The 21,991-nt window shown below is 49.9% G+C and overlaps 2 protein-coding genes and 2 long non-coding RNA genes across 4 annotated transcripts; 2 read left to right on the top strand and 2 right to left on the bottom strand.

The window, feature by feature from the left end:
* Positions 1-3,569: 3,569 nt before the first annotated feature.
* Positions 3,570-5,761, bottom strand: LOC100844728. Its single transcript, XM_024457085.1, has 2 exons — positions 5,520-5,761; positions 3,570-5,416 (listed from the first exon to the last, which is right to left on the bottom strand). Exons 1-2 carry the CDS (start codon positions 5,740-5,742, stop codon positions 3,570-3,572), a joined length of 2,070 nt encoding a protein of 689 aa, XP_024312853.1. The 5' UTR covers positions 5,743-5,761.
* Positions 5,762-12,557: 6,796 nt separating this feature from the next.
* On the top strand, positions 12,558-17,100 carry LOC100841918 (probable nucleoredoxin 1-2). Its single transcript, XM_003562780.4, has 4 exons — positions 12,558-12,825; positions 14,004-14,489; positions 14,581-15,069; positions 16,165-17,100. The coding sequence occupies exons 1-4, from the start codon at positions 12,736-12,738 to the stop codon at positions 16,831-16,833; spliced, it is 1,734 nt and encodes a 577-aa protein (XP_003562828.1). The 5' UTR covers positions 12,558-12,735; the 3' UTR covers positions 16,834-17,100.
* A 2,152-nt stretch (positions 17,101-19,252) lies between these two features.
* On the top strand, positions 19,253-20,615 carry LOC112270061. The gene is made up of 2 exons (XR_002962372.1): positions 19,253-20,255; positions 20,335-20,615. It is a non-coding gene; the product is annotated as an uncharacterized LOC112270061 (long non-coding RNA).
* Positions 20,167-21,659, bottom strand: LOC112270062. Its single transcript, XR_002962373.1, has 2 exons — positions 21,237-21,659; positions 20,167-21,158 (listed from the first exon to the last, which is right to left on the bottom strand). It is a non-coding gene; the product is annotated as an uncharacterized LOC112270062 (long non-coding RNA).
* Positions 21,660-21,991: the final 332 nt, after the last annotated feature.

Raw genomic sequence — 21,991 nt, 5'->3', positions numbered from 1 at the left:
GGCTTGTGTTGTTGAATGCTGCTGTGAAATAAGGATTTTTTGAGATTCCAGCGGGTCGGGTAAAAATACCTGCGGGTGGCGGGTCTGGTAAAATTTCATACCCGACCACGGGTACAGGTACGGGTAGCGGTTTCGGGTACGGTCGTCGGGTACGGGTATGGTAGAGCTGTACCCGTACCCAAACCCGTCGGGTGCCATCCGGAGCCGGGCTGCAGGGGTTACCTCGGAAGGCGGCAAGGGAATTTTGGTCAGAACGCCCCCCGGGAAGGTCACTTGCCGGGAGGGTGTTCTCGGGCGCTGGCACCTGTGATGGGGCCGGTGCACAGCGGGCAGAGCGTCTGTGCCACGTGGCCGCCTCGGCAGGCTACCTGTGCGCGGGACTCGTCAAGGCGAGGAGTGTGGCACAAGTAAGCATTAAATTCTCCGACAGAAGGGTCGTTCCTTGTCAAGTCAGCCCACAGTGAGTGGCTGTCAGTGAATCCAAGGCACATACCGCCCTAGGTATACTACTTTGGACCGTGCATGCATGCCAGCGCAGCAAGGGCAAGCTGCCTAAGGTCTAAGCTCGACACTTGTCACCCATGCATCGAGGCACCTGTGGTATCCCCTTGAGTATAAGAGGAAGACCATCGCCAAGGGTCAAGGGGTTTGGTTCGTTCGGTTCTTGCTAGCTTTAGCTCAGAAATAGCAAGTAGCACTTAGTAGGAAATGAGAGAGCGTCCGGGGACTCCCCGGCAACTTGTAAACCCGAGTTAATTGGCTAATACAAGCTCAGAAGCAGGACGTAGGGTTTTACACCTCAGGGTGGGCCGAACCTGGGTAAAACGGTCTAGTGCATCTTCACGCTTGACATTGGCCTCGCCGGTGATCGCCGGAGCGATCCCCAATGCCCACTGCCGAACCAAAAAGGGGCTGCCTCGCATCCCCGGTGTCTAAGCCCCAGGCTACGACATCAGCCATAATTTACATCACCTACAAATTGGCGCCTATCATGCATACTAAACTTAACTTAACATGAAACTTAACATCAATAGTGTATCCGACTAACCCTAACTCGCATAGACTTAGCTTACCGGTGACAAACTAGATTGCATCGAAAAACCCTAGAATAACATTGCATCGAACTCATGGACTAACTAGTTTGATCTTACATCGGGTTCCAAGTCGCTGAGGACTTCATCAAACTCCGTGTAGTCAGCCGAGTCGTCGGAGAAGTCCTAGTCGTGCGGCAGATTAATGGGGTCGACGACGTCCTTCTCCTGTTGGCGGGTATTGGACCCCGTGGCGATCTCGGACGGCGAAGACGTCACCGAACCTGCCAGCGCGTTCTCAACGCGGTCATGCCTTCCTTCTCCTCCGCTGCATCTGCCACGATCACGGCCTCCTCCTCCTCCTCCACTAGATCTGTCACGACGGCAGCTTCCTTGACAACAGCCACGGGGTCGTCTGCTCCGCGCGTTCGCTTCATCGCCGGAGGTGGTTGTGCGTCCGGGGCGTTTTTTTCTTCTTCGCTAGATTAGAGGGAGTCGTGGGGGCAAGTCGATGCGAATGCACGCGGATTTTATTCCATTACGGGTGAGTCCGGGACGTTATTTCTTTCCCTGGATTAGAGGAAATAGTGGGGCAAGTCTGTGTCGACGACGCATGTATTATTCCATAACGGGCGTACGCCATCTGAATACGCCGAGTAAGTATACACGTCGACGCCAACGAATACAACCCCTTGCGGCCCGTATGGGCTTTCTAGGGCCATACGCTGGGTTCTACGCGGCGATATTTACAAAATTGCCACAGCGGGTGAAGGGGTACGCGTAAATCCCAGCCGTCCTTGTGTTTTCGCCCGACCGACGGGGGTAGTATAGAATGAGAAGTGTTTAGAAATAGCTTCAGTAGAATTTCGTTGGATATACTCTTGCCGTACCAAAATAAGTAACGTGGATTTGTATAAAAATCTATACAAATTTACGGACAAGAAGAGTACATAAGATTTTCATCCTGCAAAGTACACTGATATTCGATGGTATATGGCTATGGAAAACGGAACATATACCCAATATGATTCTTGGGAGGAACATTTGATAATGGTCTTGATCCTCTATGCTCTTTTTTATGTGTTGCTAGTTCGATTGCACTTTTAAACAAAACAAGAATCTACTAAACCACACGATTCAAAGAAAAAGAACTTAGATGTGCCTAGTAGAATGCAATACATCAGAAGATTTTCACGAAACGCAAACAAATGACGCAACTTCTCTTGCAGCTTGCCCCAAGCAGGACTAGAACATTTGCTGCCGCTTCTTCTGCTCTGGCATGCCCATGCTATTAACGATCGCGTAGTTCCACCGCTGCTGAGCGTGCACCGCAAGCGCGAGTGCAACGGCGGCGAGCGGTATCACCACGTCGCCGGCCCTGGGGAAGAAGCGTCCGTGGTTCGCAGCATTCGTAAACGCCTGCTGGCCATCATAGTACGCGCCGACGACGGCCGGCGTGCGCACGCAGTCGTACACGTGCGGCAGCAGGCGCGCGGCCGTGACGCCGACGTAGAAGCTCCCCCTGAGCGGCCTGCAGTTGACGCGCCACACGGCATTGCCGATCACCTGCGGGAGCAGGAACAGGTCCGGCATCAGCGCGACCTGCTGCTCGACGGTCACGGCTTTACCGTTCAGCGCCAGGATGAGCATGAACAGGGCCAGGTGGATCCCGTAGCTGCAGGCGAACACCTTGCCTGCGTCGCTCGGCACGCGCGCCGGGTCCAGCGGTGACCGCGCCAGCATGCGCGCCCTCGACCGCCGCACCTCCTGGCCGAGCCGCAGCGTGAGCCAGAACGCGCCGACTGCGAGCACCTTCGCCGCCTGGTCGATGGTCTGGCACAGCCGGCCCGTGTCGAACATGTAGTAGGGAGTTCGGCCGCCGGAAGATGGCGGCATGGTGGTGACATCGGAGGAGAAGCGCAAGGTGACCCTTGCCAGGATCGCCTCGACGCCCGTGACCAGCGGCATGCCGTAGCCGAGAGCCTGGACGCCGAGCATGACGAGGGAGATGTACGGCGCCACGTCGGCGTGGGAGTTGAGGTAGCGCAGCTGGCTGAGCGTGGCGGCGATGGTGGCCGACAGCAGTGCGACGCAGAGGACGCCATTGACGACGCCTCGGAAGAACCCACCCGGCATCTGCTGCGGGTACTGGACTGGCAGGGCCCTGAGCTGCACCGCGTCAAAATGCAGCGGGTCGGCGGCTCTCCTCGTGCTCGCAATCTGTACCTTGGCCGTCGACATGATAAACCAGTGCATCGTCGTCGGCGGGTACTGGACTTTCACCTCGATGGAGCAGTCCATTCCTTCTTCCAGTCCGAGGTCTCTCGACGAGTTACGCCCTGCTGGGAGCCGCACATCCCGACAGCCGATCAGGTGCATCCGGCCATCCTCTGGATTGTACACGCCTTCCAACGACATCACTGAGCTCGAAACACGGCGCTCTTCGAAAATGGTGAGCTCCGCCGACACATTAATAAGTAGTGGATGCCCCTCCGATCCGTTCTCTTCTCTTGGTACGGCTGAAGAGGCGTTCCTATATCAAGGGGACACGTAGCGATCAACGAGCTGCTCGAGGAAGAAGACCTCCAAGTGAAGAACCGGCTGCTCAATCCGTTCCTGTCGGAACAGGCTCGGCACGGCCATGAAACAGAGAGTAAGCGTGTCGGCAAGAGAGGACAGGATCCTCCGGTGGTCTTCAGTGCCATCTCTCTTTGGATACCTCAGGGACAGAGTTCTCGCGATGAACTTGCGGAGGTCGAACGACGACGCGCTCTTCCGCCGGAGTTCGCCGGCCTGCTTGACCTTAGTGTAGCTGTACCTGTATGGCAAGAGGGGCTGGCCATCATCGGGGAAATAGCCCCAGAGACGCGGCGGACTCATATGCTGTCGGAACGACACAAGGGGCGCGTGTGCATCTACGCTGGTTATCCGTCCCAGCATCGTGTCGCGAGCGGTGATGGACATGGTCGTCGGGAATAACAAGCACACCCGGAAGCGGCACGCCTCCTTGCCCGCAGTGCTCCCACGGCACGCCGCCATGCAGACCTGCCCTGTGGACGCGTTCCACACGCCCTCAGCCGACAGCGTCTCCCCGCTCAGCCCCGAGCGCCCCGCCGCCGTGCGCCAGTCCTGCCATGGAGGCAGGGCGCGGATCACGGCCGACACCGTCGCGGTGCCGAAGATGGCGTACCCGTCCTTGTGCCGCGCCTGGCACTGGAGATCCTGCATCATGATGCCGACCCCGGCGAGCACCTCCGCGTCTGCAGCGCTTCCCAGGTCGAACGGCCCGACGCCGTGGCCACACGTCCCCGTCGTCGAGTTGCACTGCGTCCGCCAGCCGGGGAGCACGGTGTTGACTTGCCCTCCGAGACCGTACCGGTCAAGGACTAGGCACGGGTAGCTGCCGTTGTACACATCCTCCATTGAACGGTTGAACACGGGATCGTCAGCTGCACTCGAAGAAAGCGCGTCGCCCGCGCCGTCGGGGAGCGCTTCCGGCCGGAAATCGTATTCAGACGCGCGGTACGAGATTAGGCCTGCCACGAGCTGCACGGTGTCGAAGTAGGCGGCTTCCGGCGCGGCGCTGGTGCTTCTCATCTTGCCGAGCACCGCTCGGGTTGTCAGTGTAAGCTCCTTCGGGTACTGTAGCACGAGCAGAATGTTGTTGTCGGCAGTGACCGGCGGCTGGAAGCCAGCCCTGCCGGAGTTCTTGGCCCAGTCCCATGGGTCAATGCCGTCGGCGGCGGCGCTGCGCTTCGGGAGAAGAGCGCTCCCGAGCATACACAGCACCCGTTCGCCGTCGTAATTGTCCCCACGGCCCTTTGCTCTCTCCGTGTACACGCCTTCAAATATGATCTTGAGACGGGTGCTGCCGGCCGAAATGTTGAACTCCGGCGACACGGTGGACATGTAAGTCCCAATCTCCGGACCGGCACTCTTCCGAGAGACGGTAAGGATGACGACGCCGCTGACATTGACGGCTGTCCTTGGACGGCGCTCGTCGTCGTCCTCGACATGCGTGACCTCGAAGGTCGCCAGGGACAGGGGCTCCGGCAACCACCGAGCGGCCTTCCTCTGCGCGTCGCCGCCGTCGAACGGCAGCAGTGGCGCTTGGCCGGCGTCCTGGTGCCAGTCGCCCTTCTCGAAAGATAGCTCGCGCTTCACACGGCTGGGGAGGTTGTCATCATAAGTCAGCTCTTTGGCCGAGGAGAGCACGGACTGGCAACGGCGATTGACGTCGGCAAAGCGCAGGTAGTCACGTGCTTGCTCGCTTTGGCCTGGTGGATCGAAGTATTGGGAGGACGCCGTGATGCACAGACATTGCAGGATCACGCCGAGAAATTGCACATTCGGGCCTTTTGAGGGCATGCCGCCGGCTCCTGTTGCTGCAGCAGATGAAGAGGATGTCTGACGACTTCAGTTAAACAGTCAGGGAGATTTGAAAGGACATGTACAGACTGTGAATTTACAGAGTACGACAACATATACCAAGATGATCAGATCCTATGATCCTATCCCAATCTCCAGTGACCTGGCCTGGTTGTAGTAGTAGTTTTTTCCCCCTAAAAAACGAGGTACAAAGATGATCCGATCCCAGTCCCCGTGCCTGGATTGGAGAATCCCGGATCGACCACATGATCCACAATCCTGAAGTCAACAGTAATCGAGATTGTGTTACACGATGTGCACACATGTGCAGTGCAGAAGGCATAACCGCACTGCACTGCTCTTCGGATCAAGATTGTGCTATGCTGTTAGAGTGTTTTTATTGTTGGAGCGTTGCTGTTGACTGTTGACTGTTGAACGCACTGCTCTTTCGATCGAAGCGGTATTTGTCTTGCACTAATCTGTCTGTTGCGCCACATCGGACAAAGTGTACCAGTGAAAAAAAAACACAAGTAGTTAGCTATTTTGCAGGATTACTGATAGGCCCACCTGTCGGTCGAATAGTCGGTCCGACCCGACCCGCTAGCGACCAAATAACTCCCCTCGCCCCCTCCCATGTTGATCTCTGGTGGCCGGCGCTGCCGCCCACCCCTCCACGAGCTTCCTCGACGTGCCTCCCGCTCCCGGCCGGCGATTCCTGCCCCCACGCCGCTGGCTCTCCTCTTTTCCGCTTCCACCACCAGCGGGGGCTTCGTGCCGCGGGAGATCCAGATGGCGGCGATGGGGGCTCCGTGGCGACGCGGTGAAGTGCGCGGAGGAGTTAGCTTCGACCGGGAGGCAGCGGAGGTAGCTGCCGACGGCGAGGCCCCACGGTCAGCGGAGGACGTCGACGCGGGGGCGCTTGGGGGCGCGGGAGACCGAGGCGAGCTCGTCGCTTGCTCCACCAAGGCGAGCCGATTCTCCCGCACGCAGCGGCGAGGCGCGGGAGAGGCTGCAGCGGCTGCACGGCCGGAGGCGGTGCCTCACCAGACTTGGGGAAGATAAGCCGCGCGTGTAAGCTTAAGATCAAATTAGAGTCCGTTTCTAATTCGTGCGTGTGCAGCTTGACGAGAGTAGTGCTGCTGACTGATTTGCTTGGGCATTTTGTACTTGTGCATCTTGCCGGAATCGTCGTTGCTTGCCAGAGAGAAAGAGCTTGGACTTGAGCTGATTTCCAACAGCGCGGGGGCTCGGAAAAGAAGAAATATAGAGAAAGAGATGGGGGAGGGAGCAGCGGGCGAGAGGAAGATAAGGGCGAGGCAGAGTCTCGCCCGAGGGGACGACGCGGCATGGCCAGCCGGACAACATGGGCGGCGACAGTGGCAGGAGGGGATGGGCTGGGCTGCAGAAGAGCAGAGGAGGAAGACGGGTCGCGTTGGATCCGAGGTGGGTCCCACCTGTTAGAAATCTCGTCAAAATCGTTAACTCTTGTCTTTTGGGCTCATTGTTACATTTTGTCGATGTGGCTAAAAAAACATGGTTTTCTAAAATTTACTTGTCCTATAGTATCCAAATTAATACTGTTGATTCTGGGACCGTAGAGCATGTGGTCGAGATCCGGGGCTTCTCCTATCCCAGTATAGAGACTGAGACCAGATCATCTTAGTATCTCTTCTCCAGAAACATACTACTGCAGGTCTGCAACCAGGCCAGGTCCATGAACCAGCAGTATAAGGATAAATTGCTAAAGAGTTGGCTAACCCAAGGGCCGGGACCCGGGAGCAGTCATACATGTACGTCCCTCTTTGTTAAGGCCGGTAACCAAGCCACTTTCAGCGGAGAAAGTGCAATTTTGAGTGTTTCAGGTGATAGTTTCAAGGGAAATGTGTTGTGTCGCAATCTTGCTTCTCGTACTAGGTCAATCACCCACTTCCTACCCTTGCTTTCTGCCATTCCAATCTCCCGAGATGTTTACCTGAAATCGATCGTCAGATACACCTTCTTCATCTGCCACAGAAACATGGCCTCGAGCATGCCATTTCTCGGAGTCATCCTGCTATGTCTGTGCATAACTACCTCCTCCTTGTACTTCGACCCATCCGACCAAATCGAGCTAGCTCATGACTACCTCCGCTTCGCCGACGTCAATCGCCACTGCCACTCCGTGGTCTCCTCGGCCAAAGAGCTAACTTACGATTCCTATCTCCCCAACCCGTGTGAAGCGCGAGCTATCTTTCCACGGCAGCAACGCGCCGAGGAAAGGCGCTCGCCGTTTGCCGGACCCCCTGTCCCTCGCAACACTTGCGACCACGCATGTCGAGGACGGTGACGAGCGCCTTCCAAGGGCAGCCGTCAATGTTCAGCGGCATCCTCGCACTTACAGTCTCCCGGAAGAGCCCGGTGCCGGAGTTCGGGCCGTACCCTTCCATGTCCGCCGCGTCTCCGGAGCTCAACATTTCGGCCGGTCGGACCAGGATTAAGATCGTGTTCGAAGGTGTGTACACGGAGAGCGCGAAGGGCGACGGCGAGCGGGTGCTGTGCATGGTCGGGACCGCTCTTCTCCCGAAGCGTAGCGGCAGCGGCAGCGGCGGCAACGGCATTGACCCGTGGGGCTGGGCCAAGAACTCCGGCCGGAGCAGCTTCCAGCCGCCGGTCATGGCGGACAGCAATATACTGCTCCTGCTGCGGTACCCGAAGGAGCTGACGCTGACGACCCGAGCGGTGCTCGGCACGATGGGGAGCACGAGCGCCCGCGTAGGATGCCGCCTACTTCGACACCGTGGAGCTCGTGGCTGGGCTCACACAATCGAACTTCCTGTACCAGTTCCGGCCCGAAGAGCTCGTCGCCGGCGCCGGGCTCACACAACTATCACTTCGAGCAACGCCGCCGCCGACGTCGTTTCCAACCGTGCAAGGGAGGATGTGTACAACGGGAGCTACCCGTGCGACGTCCTTCGGCGGTAGTGGAACACATCGACAGGACAGGCCTGCATGGTGGCGTGCCGTGGCATCGCGTTCAACAAGCTGTGCCAGTTCCGGGTGTGCTTGTACTTCCCGAATCCCGACGACGATCTCGATCACACGCCGCGACACTATGCTGGGATGGATAACCGGCGTCGACGCAGCCGGCGGGGCGGCACAGGCGGCCCCCCTTCTGTCATTCCAGCAGCGCATGCATCCTCCACGGATCTGGAACTACCACGCCGACGATGGCCCGCCCTCTCTTGTCAAGTTGTCATACAGGTACAGCTACACGAAGATCAAGCGAGCCGGCGAGCTCCTTCGGAGGAGCCAATCCCAGTCCGATCTATGCAAGATCATCGTGAAGTCCATGCCCCTGAGCTATCCTAGGAAAGATGGCACCGGCTATTACAGGAGGAGGCCTATCGTCCCTCGCCGACACACTCACTCTCTGTTTCATGACCGTGCCAAGCCTGTTCCGACTGCAGGAAAGGATCGAGCACCCAATCCTTCACTTGGAAGTCTTCTTCCTTGAGCAGATCATTGATCGCTATGTGGGAGCGCCATACAGGGGTGCTTCGTCAGGCATACCGAGAGAAGAGCCTGGATCTGAGGGTCATCCGCAGCTAAACGTGTCGGCCGAGCTCACCGTTTTTGAGGACCATCGGTTTTCGAGCTCAGTGATGTCTTTGGAAGGCGTGTACAGTCCAGCGGACCCCTCAGACAGTTGCGCTACGTCAACTCCCACGCCGACGTGGCACCGTACATCTCCCTCGTCATGCTCGGCGTCCAGGCTCTCGGGTACGGCATGCCGCTGGTCACGGGCGTCGAGGCGATCCTGGCGAGGGTCACCTTACACTTCACCTCCGACGTTGCCATGGGCATGGCGCCGTCTTCCGGACGAACTCCCTACCACATTTTCAACAAGAGCTGGCTTTGTCAGAGCATCGACCAGGTGGTGAAGCCGTGACCGTCGAGCAGCAGGCCGCGCTGATGCAGGACCTGTTCCTGCTCCCGCAGGTGATCGGCAACGCCGTGTGGTGCGTCTAACTGCAGGCCGCTCAGGGGGAGCTTCTACGCCGGCGTCACGGCCTCTCGCGTGCGTACGACTTCGTGCGCACGCCGGTCTTGGCGGCGCGTACTACTTGAGCGAGAAGGCGTTCGTGGACGCCGCCGCAAGCCGCGGCCGCTTCTTCGCCAGGGGCGGCGACGTGGTGGTGCCAGTCGCCGCCGTAGTGCTTGCGCTCATGGTGCACGCCCAGCAGCGGTGGAATTACGCGATCGTTAGTAGGATGGGCATGCCGGAGCAGAAGAAGCTGCAGCACGTCTTCTGATTTCCGGTTTGGGGCCAAGCTGCGACCTGTTTCAAAATCCTCGGCTATAAAATCTATGTTTGTCTCAGACGTACTAACTACTAACTAGTAGGTAACATTTTGAAGGGAATACATTTCACACTTTCTTTGCACAACTGTTTGAGCAGACTTGTTGATCATTTCCCATTTTGTTGACACTTGGCAGAGTTTGGTGACACATGGACATTTGTCAGTCGCCGCATCAAAGATGCTCTTGATCTTGGGAAATCTTTTAAGGAGGTAGCAAATCACACACACTCAAAATCATATTGCATATGCTGGTCTAGATCTTTTTGTCATCGTCTCTGTTGTATTATTAACTTGGTGATCTGCCATTATCCTCTGTGCAGGTTACGTATCTAGCTGAAGCCATGGGAGCAGGCATGTGTGGCTCCATACAGGGTGTCCTGAACAAGGTTTTCCAGAAATGAACAGGCGCATGGACATGTCTTTGCAGGTTGCATTGGATATCTTTTGTTCTAACATTTCCGCTATCACTTTGTTAATGTCGCGTTAAGATTCTCTGCGATGTACTGTATGTAAGTATCTGGTTTTGTCGAAATAAGTGTTGTGAGGATAGACGTAAATGGAAAACTGTTTACTTGTTAGTCAGTTTGAGTTGTTAATTAGACACTGTCGCGTGATTCTGCTGCTTGTTGTTAGACGCTATTCTCGAGTGTGAAGTTGATTCGATTAGTCATTTGGGTCACGCGTGACTCTGAACGCCTGCCAAGTGCCAAGTCAGTGACGTTAAGTCAGACGACCCGCGTCCACAATTGAAGGCAGGATGGGTAACGTGGAATGTTGGCGTGACTCAAGCAAAAGCATGGGTTGTGATGTAATGTGGATGACATCACAGGACCAACCGAAAGCAAGCATCGTCCAGAGCCGTCGATTAGAAGTACTACTTGTACAGTTGGAAATAAATGGGTCTGCGGTTGATTGTTCGGAGCTCGAGCAATAATTTGTACTGGTACTTTCAAAAGTTGATGTGGACTTGGCTCTTCCCACCGAAATGCCTATAGTTTTGTTATCAATCATGCCAACCGAAATGCCTATAGTTTTGTTATCAATCATGCCAGAACGCCATCCTAACTAGCCTGTCCCATGTTTTAAGCAATCCTCAATTATTATCGTTGAGGCAAGAGTCAAGCGACTTCTTTGGTAGAAGAGTATTCCTTCCGTTTCATAATTCTTGTAAATATTACATGTATCTAGAAGTTTCACCAAGTTAACTAGGAGAGGCCCGTCGAGTTAAGGTAATGTTCTAGTACTCTAGTACCCTCATGGTGAATTCCCGGTGTCCATTTATGTACTCGATGGTTGGGGTGCCATGTACATACCTTGTAATCACACCCTTAGATGGTGCTCTGGGGATATACATGTACACATTGTAGGAACAATTAGGGCTAGTTCGTTTACTACCAGCCCGATGGGGATCGAGGGGGAATGCTGGGATACCAGCCTGGTGGGGATCGAGGGGAAATGCTAGGATTATAGTTCAATTTCGCTTTAATCCCCGTCAATCCCTTTCAATACCGACGGGGAATCAAGAAACCAAACGGGCCCTTAGGGGGGGGGGGGGGGGCTGGGTGAGAGGCAAAGTAGGCACGCGCGGGATGCGTATGGCACCTCCGAGAGGAGGCTGCAAGGTGTGTTTGTTGCTTCTTTTTCTCTAGATCGGAAATCCAAACTATGTTAACTTTTGAATCATGCACTTAAGTTTGTGAACGGTTTTCACCTTTGGATTTATTAGGTTTCGATCAATTTTACATCTTCGTACCGCTAGATTTATTGCATTGACTTGACTAGGGATGTAAACGGGTCAGATAATCCTCTTTCCATATCTTTTATCATATTCTTTTGTGCAGCCGATTCGAATGTGGACTACAGATTCGGGTTGGAAGCGGAGCGAAGTTGGACGGGATATGGACAAATATTATTGGATAATTAATAATAGGGAGATGACATAATTTTATTTCCATCATATAAACACGGAAGCAAAATACTTTACCCAATGTTTCCTGTTCACGTAAGCAAAGTGTACCATCAAGCGCTCAAAGTCACGACTCACACCAATACAACAACAACTAGCTAAGTACCCGTGCGTTGCAACGGAGACACAAATATTACAATGGTTCACGTCTCAAATATATATTATGCATGTCCATTGACCGATCGAATTTTTTCTTTTCAAAACCTAATTGACAAACCGCGGAACTTACCTTAATTTGTGAAACTTACCTTGCATATGGGCATAATTTTCTCAAATATAGATTACGCATGATTTCCTTAATTTGTGAAACTTAACTTGCTATGATCTTAATTTGAGAAACTTACCTTGCTTACTCGCCTGACGGACGGTTTTTCTAGACGCGGGATGAAAAGCAGATGACGTTCGAAAAGGTGTGTTAACCAGGGACGTACAAACTAAGACTTAAGGAATAGTAAAGCTAAAGATGAACAATGTTGACAAAGATGCTGCTGACGGAGTGAGTAGATTTTGGATATGGTGACTGTGACCATGGCCGTGCTTGTGCGATGCAACTAGGATAATTTGAGCGCTCAATAAAAAAGCATATTATAGTTTGAAAGTTTGAAACGCTAAAAAAAACACATCTCATTGTGAAGCTCTGGCGTGCTCTTCTATTGTAGGATCCTTGGTTACAAAGGAACTGCGGCGCTTATGGTCAGTTAACTGTGGAAAACCCGTCCCCTTTTTTTAACGGATCTGCAAAATATTGGATATCTTCGAGAAAAAACAAAACATTGGAGGAAGAAACTGTGTGCTTTTGCGCAAATCTTCCATGCTAAGAAAGCATCTGTATCTGGCCCCAAGCAAACGGAACCAACGAAGACCGTGAGTCCACCACCCGTAGTTTGCTCTATAAACCCACCGTTAACACCAATTGGACACCGAATTTCCCTTCCAAACCAAACGGGACAATCACCACGACCTCGAGCCGCTCCGTCTCCGTTCCTCCGCTTGTAGTCCACTACCCTCCATCCAAGACCGAAGGCGCCGGATGGCAGCGGCATCCACCACAGACGGCGGCGTCGGGGCCATCCTCACTGCCGGTGAGAGGGACTACCTCGTCCGCAACTCCGGCGAGCAGGTCTGCTCCTTTCTCCCCTCTTTTCCGGCCCTATATGCTTGTATGCTTCTGCGATTTAGCGATTAGACCCTTCTATTTTGCTCGATGCTGGCCACTCTTTGTGCAGATATCTTGCATCTCCCTAGTTTTTTTAAAAAAATTTGTGGACTTGTAATTCGAGCTGTGTTATCAACAGCAAGGTGCAAATAAGACGAGAGGGGCTTTCCGCTTTCATGTTTCGGAAAAAAGAGAGAAATATGTGAGGGCTTTTCTTTTTCAAAGAATTTTATACTAGAATATAAAGTAGAGCGAACAATTGGGCTTGATCACTGTCAATCGATTATCAGATTTCATCTATGCTGATATCAGTGGTATGTGATTTGTGATTTGCTTGCTCGTACCTTGAAATAGCTGCAATGTTTGTGTAACAGTAATATCGTGTTTTTCTTTTATGGATAGAAATTTAATGTATAAGGACATGTTTTTCTGGGAATAGGATAGTTCAATCTTGTCTTGTGCTTGATAGGGGTTTTCCTCTTTCATGTTTCGGAAAAGAAAGAAAGATGTGAGGGCTTTTCTTTTTCAATGAATTTTATAGAATATAAAGTAGAGCTAACCGTTGGGCTTGATCACCGTCAATCGATTATCAGATTTCATCTATGCTGATATAAGTGGTATGTGATTTGCTTGTACTAACTTGAAATAGCTGCAATGCTTGTGTAAAAGTAACATCGTGTTTCTCTTTTTATGGATAGAAATTTAATATATAAGGAAATGTTTTTCTGGGAATAGGATAGCTCAATCTTGTCTCGTGCATGATAGTTAGCAATATCTGTACCATAACATTAGTATTGGAAAATAAGGGCAGGCTGTAGTTATGATCTGTCATTATGAAAAGATTTGATGGGAAAGTATAGTAAATTCATCCAAAGGTGATGGAAACTGGTCAAGGTTTGGTACTGTGACCAGATATATATCACATATTAGGTGGACCAAAAATGGTTACCTTTTATCAGGTTGGGGCATGCGAAGATATTGTGCATCGGAATATGTAAATTTCTGTAAACAAAAGCAATATAAGAGGCAATTAAATGATGTGAATGAAAATAAGCGTAGCCAAGCCAACATGTTCTTACAGGTCAGAATGTAGTAGCTCAACCTGAACTGCTCTGTGACTGTTCCCTTTTGTCTTCCTTCAGGTGAAGATCAGCAGCATTGAGGCAGGCACTGTGGCCCTCTACTTCTCGGCCTCATGGTGCCCGCCATGCAGGCGGTTCACACCGAAGCTTATAGAGGCATACAAAGAGCTTGCCTCACAGGGCAAGAGCTTTGAGGTGGTCTTTGTTTCAGGTGATCAGGATGAGGAAGCATTCAATGCCTACTTTGCTAAGATGCCGTGGTTGGCAGTCCCCTTCACTGACTCTGAAGGTCGTAAAAGCCTTGATGAGCGGTTTCAGGTCCGCGGTATTCCACACCTTGTCATCCTTGATGCAAAAACTGGTAAAGTTTGTACTGAAGATGGAGTCGAGTTTGTGAGTGAGTATGGAATAGATGCTTATCCTTTTACACCTGAGAGGATCAATGAATTGAAGGAACAAGAAAAGGCAGCTAAGGATAATCAAACTATTCATAGTGTGCTTAGTGCACCGACTCGTGACTACTTAATTTCAAACAAGGGGGACAAGGTAACTTATTGTCCACATTTCTTTAGTGTGTATTCCTGATTTTACTGATGCATATGTTCTTATCTGTTCTGTTTGTGTTACTTGTGCCCAGGTACCCATCTCTGATCTTGAGGGGAAATATGTTGGTTTGTGCTTTGTGGTGAGTGGTTATGGTCCAGTTGAGGAATTTACCACAGTGCTTGCCAAGATATATGGGAAACTCAAAGAAGTGGGGAAAAAGTTTGAAGTTGTAGCTGTATCCATGGACAACGATGAGGCATCGTTCAATGAGAGTTTTCAAAACATGCCTTGGCTCGCCATTCCTCAGGGTGACAAGATGTGTCAGAAGCTGGTCAGTTACTTTGAGCTTAATGATCTTCCTACACTTGTGCTGATTGGTCCTGATGGAAAGACACTGAATAGCAATATTGCGGACATAATTGAAGAGAATGGTGTGGAGTCATGGGAGGGGTTCCCCTTCAATGCAGAGAAGCTGGAAATTCTTGCTGAGAAGGCAAGGGCTAAAGCAGAGTCACAGACTTTGCAGTCCCTTCTGGTCACTGGTGATTTAGACTTTGTCATCGGGAAAGATGGAGCAAAGGTATGTCTTACGTATGCTTGATTTTGTTGACTCAAATCTTGTTTAGATAATTGGTCAAAGCTAAGTTCTGTTTGAAGTAACATGTGGCAAATTATGGGTGTTACCTCAGATTATAGCACTGAAGTAAAGATGTTGACATTCATGCCCTGTTGTGAAGAATAGAAATATCCCGTTTTTATTTTTGTGATTAAAAATTCTTCACCTGCGTATTTGCCCGGGGATCTTCAGTATGTTACGAGCTTGTAAAAATTGAATGAAGGTTCTTCTGCAATAGTTGCGCTCTCAGCCTATTCTAGTTTGGTCATCTCAACCTTTCCAAATTGGAAATAGCTAGATGTAGCACATGGTATAACAAGCACACTTTAATCGTACCATATTTATTTAAAATGACCATTTATGAGCTGTACAAAAAAGATAAATTGGAAGGACTTTAGTATGGCAACTATATGTACACCATAGAATGGACACAATATACTGCTAGAGCCCTTGAAAGAAGAAAAATGAGGTCAAACTTTCTGTTCATCTGTTCCAACTTAAGGTACTGACAGAAATTTGGTTGAGATTCTCCTTCCAAATTATTTTGCACTTCTGGCTACTTGTCTCGGTATTTTCCAAAAAAATGAAAAAAAATACTCAGATGTAGCACATGCTATGGCACACACACACCCACTTGACACAAATTATGTAGAAGTATGGCCATTTGTGAGCTGTTAAAAAATACAAGTTTGAAGGGCTAGTATAGGAACTATTATATGCATGAAGTAGAATGGCCGAATTCTACTGCTAGGACCCAGGAACAAAGGAAAATTAGGTCTGAAACTCCTGTTCGGCTGTTCCCAACTGATGGTATTCATAGAGCAATTTATAAGGTAGACTAAGGCCGTGCTTGGATTGACCAATTGAGTGTGTTCTTAGTGTGTGTAGTAAACTGCTGTTTCTAATTCACTGACAATTAGCTTATGATAGTTTCACCTCCTGTTACAGTTATACTAAATGCTTGGTTGAGATTGTCTTACAAAAAAATTGATGTGTTGTACTTGTCTAGGTGTGTGATGAGTATAAGACTAAAATCTACTTTGTGATGTACTGTGCCAGGTTCCTGTGTCACAACTTGTTGGGAAGACTGTCCTCCTTTACTTTTCAGCTCAATGGTGTGGACCATGCCGAGCCTTCCTGCCTACACTTGTCGATGTATACAACAAGATCAAGGAAAAGAATAGTGACTTTGAGATTGTCTTCATCTCTAGCGACAGGGACCAGAGCTCCTTCGATGACTTCTTCTCTGGCATGCCATGGCTTGCCCTTCCCTTGGAAGATGAAAGGAAGGCGTACTTAAAGAAGATGTTCAAAATCCGTGGGATCCCTTCTCTTGTTGCCATCGGTCCCAGTGGGAAGACGGTCAACACAGATGCGAAAGCCCCACTTGCAGTCCATGGTGCCGACGCATTTCCATTCACTGAGGAGAAGATCCAGGAGCTGGAGAAGAATATCGATGAGATGGCAAAAGGGTGGCCTGAGAAGCTGAAGCATGAGCTGCATGAGGAGCATGAGCTCGTTCTGACACGCCACCGCAGGCCATTTGGCTGTGACGGTTGTGATGAAATGGGCAATTCTTGGTCCTACTACTGTGCGGAATGCGATTTTGATCTGCACACTTCGTGCGCGCTGGGTGAGAAAAAGAAGGGCGAGGAGGAGAAGGGGCATGATGCTGAGGCTGCCCCAGCTGGGTACGTATGCGAGGGAGACGTTTGCAGGAAGGCATAGACTTATTAGTACTGTTTTTCCTTGCTAGCTGAAGCACGTATCTGAATCACGTGCTTGTGGTGTGATAATAAATTATGCATCCGATGGTTATCTTGTGTAACCGGCATCCGATGGTTTTGCTTGGGAGTTATCGTGAAGACATTTGTGTGCGTCTAAAGTATGATTTCAGGGTGTTGAATGAAGTGGCTTGATCTGTCTGTTGTGAAGCAATGCAAGTACCTGTGAACATTTCTGAGTAAATCAATGCATCCTTCATCTCATCTCCCAGCCATATCCACGTTTACGTTGTTGACAAAAGAGACCTGGATATCATGTTACTGCAGGTTGTTTTCAAATGTAAATGCATTCCGGAGTAGATAGTGATGATCCCAATTACAATTCGGAAAATCTATGCTCAAGATCGATCATGCATATCAGAACAGCAGGGCTAGTTTAGGCTAAATATATGGTTGATGAACGGTGCTATGTTGAACTTCTTTGACTGTTTCATATGAAACTAGTGAAAAAACTTATGAAAAAAATTAGTTAGTCGAACTATAAAATAGACAAACAAGAAAAGGTTGAGTAATAGTATCATCCTGCTTGGCTAACCTGGCTGGATCATAGGACTATAGGAGAGGACGAAGGCTTGAGACCCGAAAAATAGACCCAGAGAAGGGAAAAACAGAGGAGTGCGGTCATGGCTTTTGGTTTAACATGGGCTAGGATGGCCTATACATCCGCAGCGGATCAGCGTGAACCAGTGAACCTTGTGCGCTGCCCGATGCCGCCGAGGGCCAGGGCGGAGTCGCAGCTGTGCCAACAACACGAACAAAGCTTGTTGGGGATAGCGTGGTCGGTCGGTCGTGCGTGAAGTCCACGGCGGGATTACAGCACAGCAAGCAGTGCCACTGTGCCAGTCTAGAACCTCAGGGTGTGTTTCGGTTTATATGGTTTCTCGGTTAGTTCGGTTTATATATTTCAGTTAACACTGTTTCATATAAAAATAGTGAAAATATGGGTCGGTTAAATTTCGGTTATAACAAAAATAACCAAAGTTGACACGAATTTTCAAGCAACACACATTTTTGTGCACATGTTCTAATTTGTTCCAAGTAAACTACCGAAGCGAAGTGCACCAACTCTATTACAGTATACCTGTGAAAGACACTGAAAAAACAAGATGCATCGACTCTTGTAGCAATCAATCATATTGAATACGTACGTACTACTCCCTCCGTTCCTAAATACTTGACTTGTCGTTGTTTTAGTGTAAGTTTGCACTAAAACAACGACAAGTATTTAAAAACGGAGGGAGTACAACTAATCTTAGCAATCAAGCAAGAATTTACTCCGTGGTAGCAATTTGGCTGAAAAAGGAAAAACGCAGACCAGCACCAAAATATTTTGCGTCAAAGCGCATACCCGACGAGGCTGCACCTGGGTCACCATCTCTTGCATAATATTACGGAAAAGACTACACACCATCAGGCCTGTTCTTGGACCTTTATTTCAACTGGATGGTGCTGCCAGTTGGGCTGGGCTTTCCGGCACCTTGTGTAAACATGAAAGATGCCATAAAAAGAAGAAGAAACAAGACGCACATTTTACATCGCATTACATTTTTATCTTTGTTGCAGCATTTATGACCAAAAATATATTATTTTATATGTTAAAAAAACAGATGGTGTGAACCTGCGGTTTTAATAGTAAAAACCTTAAACGAGAGCCTCACCAGTCCGATTTTCACAAATAGGGGCTTGCCCCGCCTCGTCACATTTGATCCATGACACAGGACGTGTGCCCGCATGGGCCCCTCTCGTGGGAGCAATTTTGTTTAGGGGACTCTCATGAGAGCAATTGAATTGGGCCATCGTCTCTCGGCCTGAATATTTGTGCTAGCAATCAGTTAGCCCATGCGCTCGCGATCGTGGTCTCGCAGTCGTGGTACACATGTAGGCAAGAATGTTTAGTCCCACATTGGTGGGAGATAAGGAGGGGCAACGAATGGATGTCTTTAAAAGGAAGCACGGTGCATCTGAGATCGGTGCAACTGAGTATAGTGTCTCTATTTTAATTAATAATTCGAGACGTCCACCGGTACTGAAACACAACACAAACGAAATGTTTTCGGTTATGTTCGGTTAACCGATTTAATTTATGTTTTAAACCGAATTAACCGAAGAGCCAACAATTAGCTATTTGGCTAACCGAAACCAGAACCAAAAACCGAAAAACCGAATTTTCTGTTGGTTCTGTTTTTTTTGGATCTGTTTTTGGTTACGGTTCGGTTTTGCACACCCTGACTCGAACCCCTACCTTCACTATTTCAGGCCTTCTGGCTTTAGCTCTGCGGATGGTGGATCCAGAAACGAAATCATGTGGGTTCATTGTATTGAAATCTTGTGTAGATTCATATTTTTTTTCACAAATATTAATTACATATAAAAGTGTTTCCATAATTTCCGTGATGGTTTTCTTTTTCTTTAAAAGGAGGGAAGCCACCCCTCCCTCCTTCTATCTACATGGTGAAAGCTGACTCTGTACTTACTACCAATTGTAGACTAAGAGCAAGTCCAGCAGCTCCCAATAACCTCCCCGATAACGTTTTTAGGGGAGAAAACGCAAAAACGTGTCTCCAGCAGTTCCCCTATCGAGCCCCCGAAAAATCGGCGTCCCCGATCCGTCAGTTCTTCTCCCCTACAGATCGGGGAGGCGGAGGCCTCCCCTATCCACGCCCGGGACAATCCCTCCCGCCAAAACGAGCCTGGCACCCTCCTTCTCCTTTCTCCCGCCATGAGCCGGCCGGAGCCAGACGCGAGGGGCGGCAACCAGAGGCGGGCGCGGCGGCTAGCACGCGAAGGGGGGCGGCAGCGGCCAGATGCGGGAGGCGGCGGCCAGCACGCAAGGGGTGGCGCCGGCCAGATGCGGCGGCCAGCAGAGGGCGGGGGCGGCCAGCCGGCCATCAGGGGGCCCGGCGGCCAGATGCGGCGGCCAACAAGGTGGTCTGCTCGGTGGGGAAGAGGGAGAGGAAGAGGCGCAGGCCGCGGGCGGGGTGTTCTGTGGAGAAGAAAGGAGAGGAAAGCAGAGAGGGAGAGGAGAAAGAGATAAGAAATAGGTGGAGAGGGAGAAAGAGATGAGAAATAGAAGAAGGGAAGAAATAGATGAAATTGTTGCAATTTTGCTAGATGTGCATTACGAGAGTAACATTGCATTATGTAGAAAATGATACAGTCACCGTTTACACCCCACCGTGATTTAAAAACATATTAGAAATCTCATACACTACATTATTGCTACCACTTATTAAAACTACATCATTCCACGGATCTGCCACAAGTGCTCAACTAGATCAACTTGACGCTGACAATGAACTTCTTTGTTTCGAATAGCGTTGTGAGCTTGAAGAAACTGAGTCAACGTAGCTGCCTCTTCACGAGAAGGTATCACCAGTTCTCCCATGTTCTGAGATCGGTAGTCTACATGACTTTCACGCTCATCTTCTATTATCATGTTATACAGGATGATACAAGCTGTCATGATTTCTCCGAGTGTTTCCAAATCCCAATACCTTGCTAGTCCACGTACAATGGCAAAACGAGCTTGCAGAACTCCAAAGGCTCGTTCAACATCCTCCCGACAAGCTTCTTGGCATCGTGCAAAATGTTTATTTTTTTCAGTTGTCGGATTTGGAATTGTCTTCACGAATGTGGCCCATCGCGGATATATGCCATCTGCAAGGTAATACCCCATGTTGTAGTTGTGACCATTGATGGTATAATTCACTTCTGGAGCATGCCCTTTAGCTAGATTCGCAAACACAGGTGAACGGTGAAGAACGTTTATATCATTATGGGATCCTGGTAAACCAAAGAACGAATGCCAGACCCAAAGGTCTTGTGAAGCAAACGGCTTCAAGAATGATTGTGGGTACACGATTATGGCCAACAAAAAAACCTTTGTGTGCACTAGGACAATGTTTCCACGGCCAATGCATGCAGTCGATGCTTCCGAGCATACCGGGGAATCCCCTTTGCTCTCCAATTGCAAGTAAGCTAGCAGTATCTTCAGCATTTGGAGATCTCAGGTAGCGACCACCAAAGACCTCGATCACAGCACGCACAAATGATCTAAGGTTATCTAAAGCAGTAGACTTTGCTAGCCGACAATACTCATCAGTACCATCAGCTGATATCCCATAAGCTAGGATTCTAAATGCGGAGGTCAACTTTTGATAAGGATGTAAATCAGGAGTACCGGCACAATTTCTTCTCAAGGAAAAATAGCTATCATGTTCCTCTAGAGCTCTTGCTATTGTGAGAAAAAGAGGACGGTGCATTCTATACCTGGTACGAAAAACTTAAATTAGACATGAAGGGCGACTAGTATGACGGAAAATAAACAAAATTGCACCGGTTACATACCTATTGCGAAACATCCTTGTGTTGAAGGTACAATTCACAGCAAAATAGTCTTTGTGGAGACACTGAAAGCGTTCCGCAAATTCGCGTTGAAGAGAACGTCGTCCTGAAAGTGAACCTCGATGGCGCGGAGCATCCAACCCCGCCTATTCTTCCTCGGCTATGACTGCAACCATCATGAGATCCTCATCATCAGACGAGGAATCTTCGCAAAATTGACGTGCCAAGCTTCGGCGGCGACTCATTTTGTTGTGGAAAGATGCAAGAGATATGGTGAAAGCGAAGTAAAAGAGGAGGCAGAAGCAAGAGTGTGAGAGATATGAGAGCGAGCTGATCTGTATATATAGATTAAAAAAAACTAGCCGTTAGAAATCCAGCCATTCAAAAACTAGCCGTTAGAAATCCGGCCGTTTAAAAATTAGCCGTTGGAGAGGTAACCGTTAGGTTTCAAATAGAATAGGGGAGATCTTTTAGGGGAACTGTTGGAGTCGAACAATTTTTAGGGGAGAAAATGTTTAAGAGAGTCCCCTATTTTGAGATATAGGGCATACATTTTAGGGGAACTGCTGGACTTGCCTAGCTCGCGATTCGTCTTTTTTTCTCACACGGTTGGATTGTCCCCTAAAAAAAATGGTTGTCGGTTTGTTTTTTCTTAGGATTGTCGGTGTTAAAAGAGATGGAACAAAACCGTGCAGAAATATGAAACGCTCACCTATGCTGTTCAGTTCCAACAATCTGAAACTGTGTACGGAGTTTAC

The sequence above is a fragment of the Brachypodium distachyon genome, chromosome 1 (assembly GCF_000005505.3).
Source record: "Brachypodium distachyon strain Bd21 chromosome 1, Brachypodium_distachyon_v3.0, whole genome shotgun sequence".
NCBI classification, from domain to species: Eukaryota; Viridiplantae; Streptophyta; class Magnoliopsida; order Poales; family Poaceae; genus Brachypodium; species Brachypodium distachyon.
This window is presented reverse-complemented; position numbering and strand designations above follow the sequence as displayed.

Coding starts and splice junctions, on each gene's coding strand:
- LOC100841918 (XM_003562780.4), top strand. CDS start 12,736: ATGGCAGCGGCATCCACCACAGACGGCGGCGTCGGGGCCATCCTCACT. Junction 12,826..14,003: donor TCCGCAACTCCGGCGAGCAG/GTCTGCTCCTTT, acceptor GTCTTCCTTCAG/GTGAAGATCAGCAGCATTGA. Junction 14,490..14,580: donor TTTCAAACAAGGGGGACAAG/GTAACTTATTGT, acceptor ACTTGTGCCCAG/GTACCCATCTCTGATCTTGA.
- LOC100844728 (XM_024457085.1), bottom strand. CDS start 5,742: ATGCCTTCTGCACTGCACATGTGTGCACATCGTGTAACACAATCTCGA. Junction 5,417..5,519: donor CATAGGATCTGATCATCTTG/GTATATGTTGTC, acceptor CATCTGCTGCAG/CAACAGGAGCCGGCGGCATG.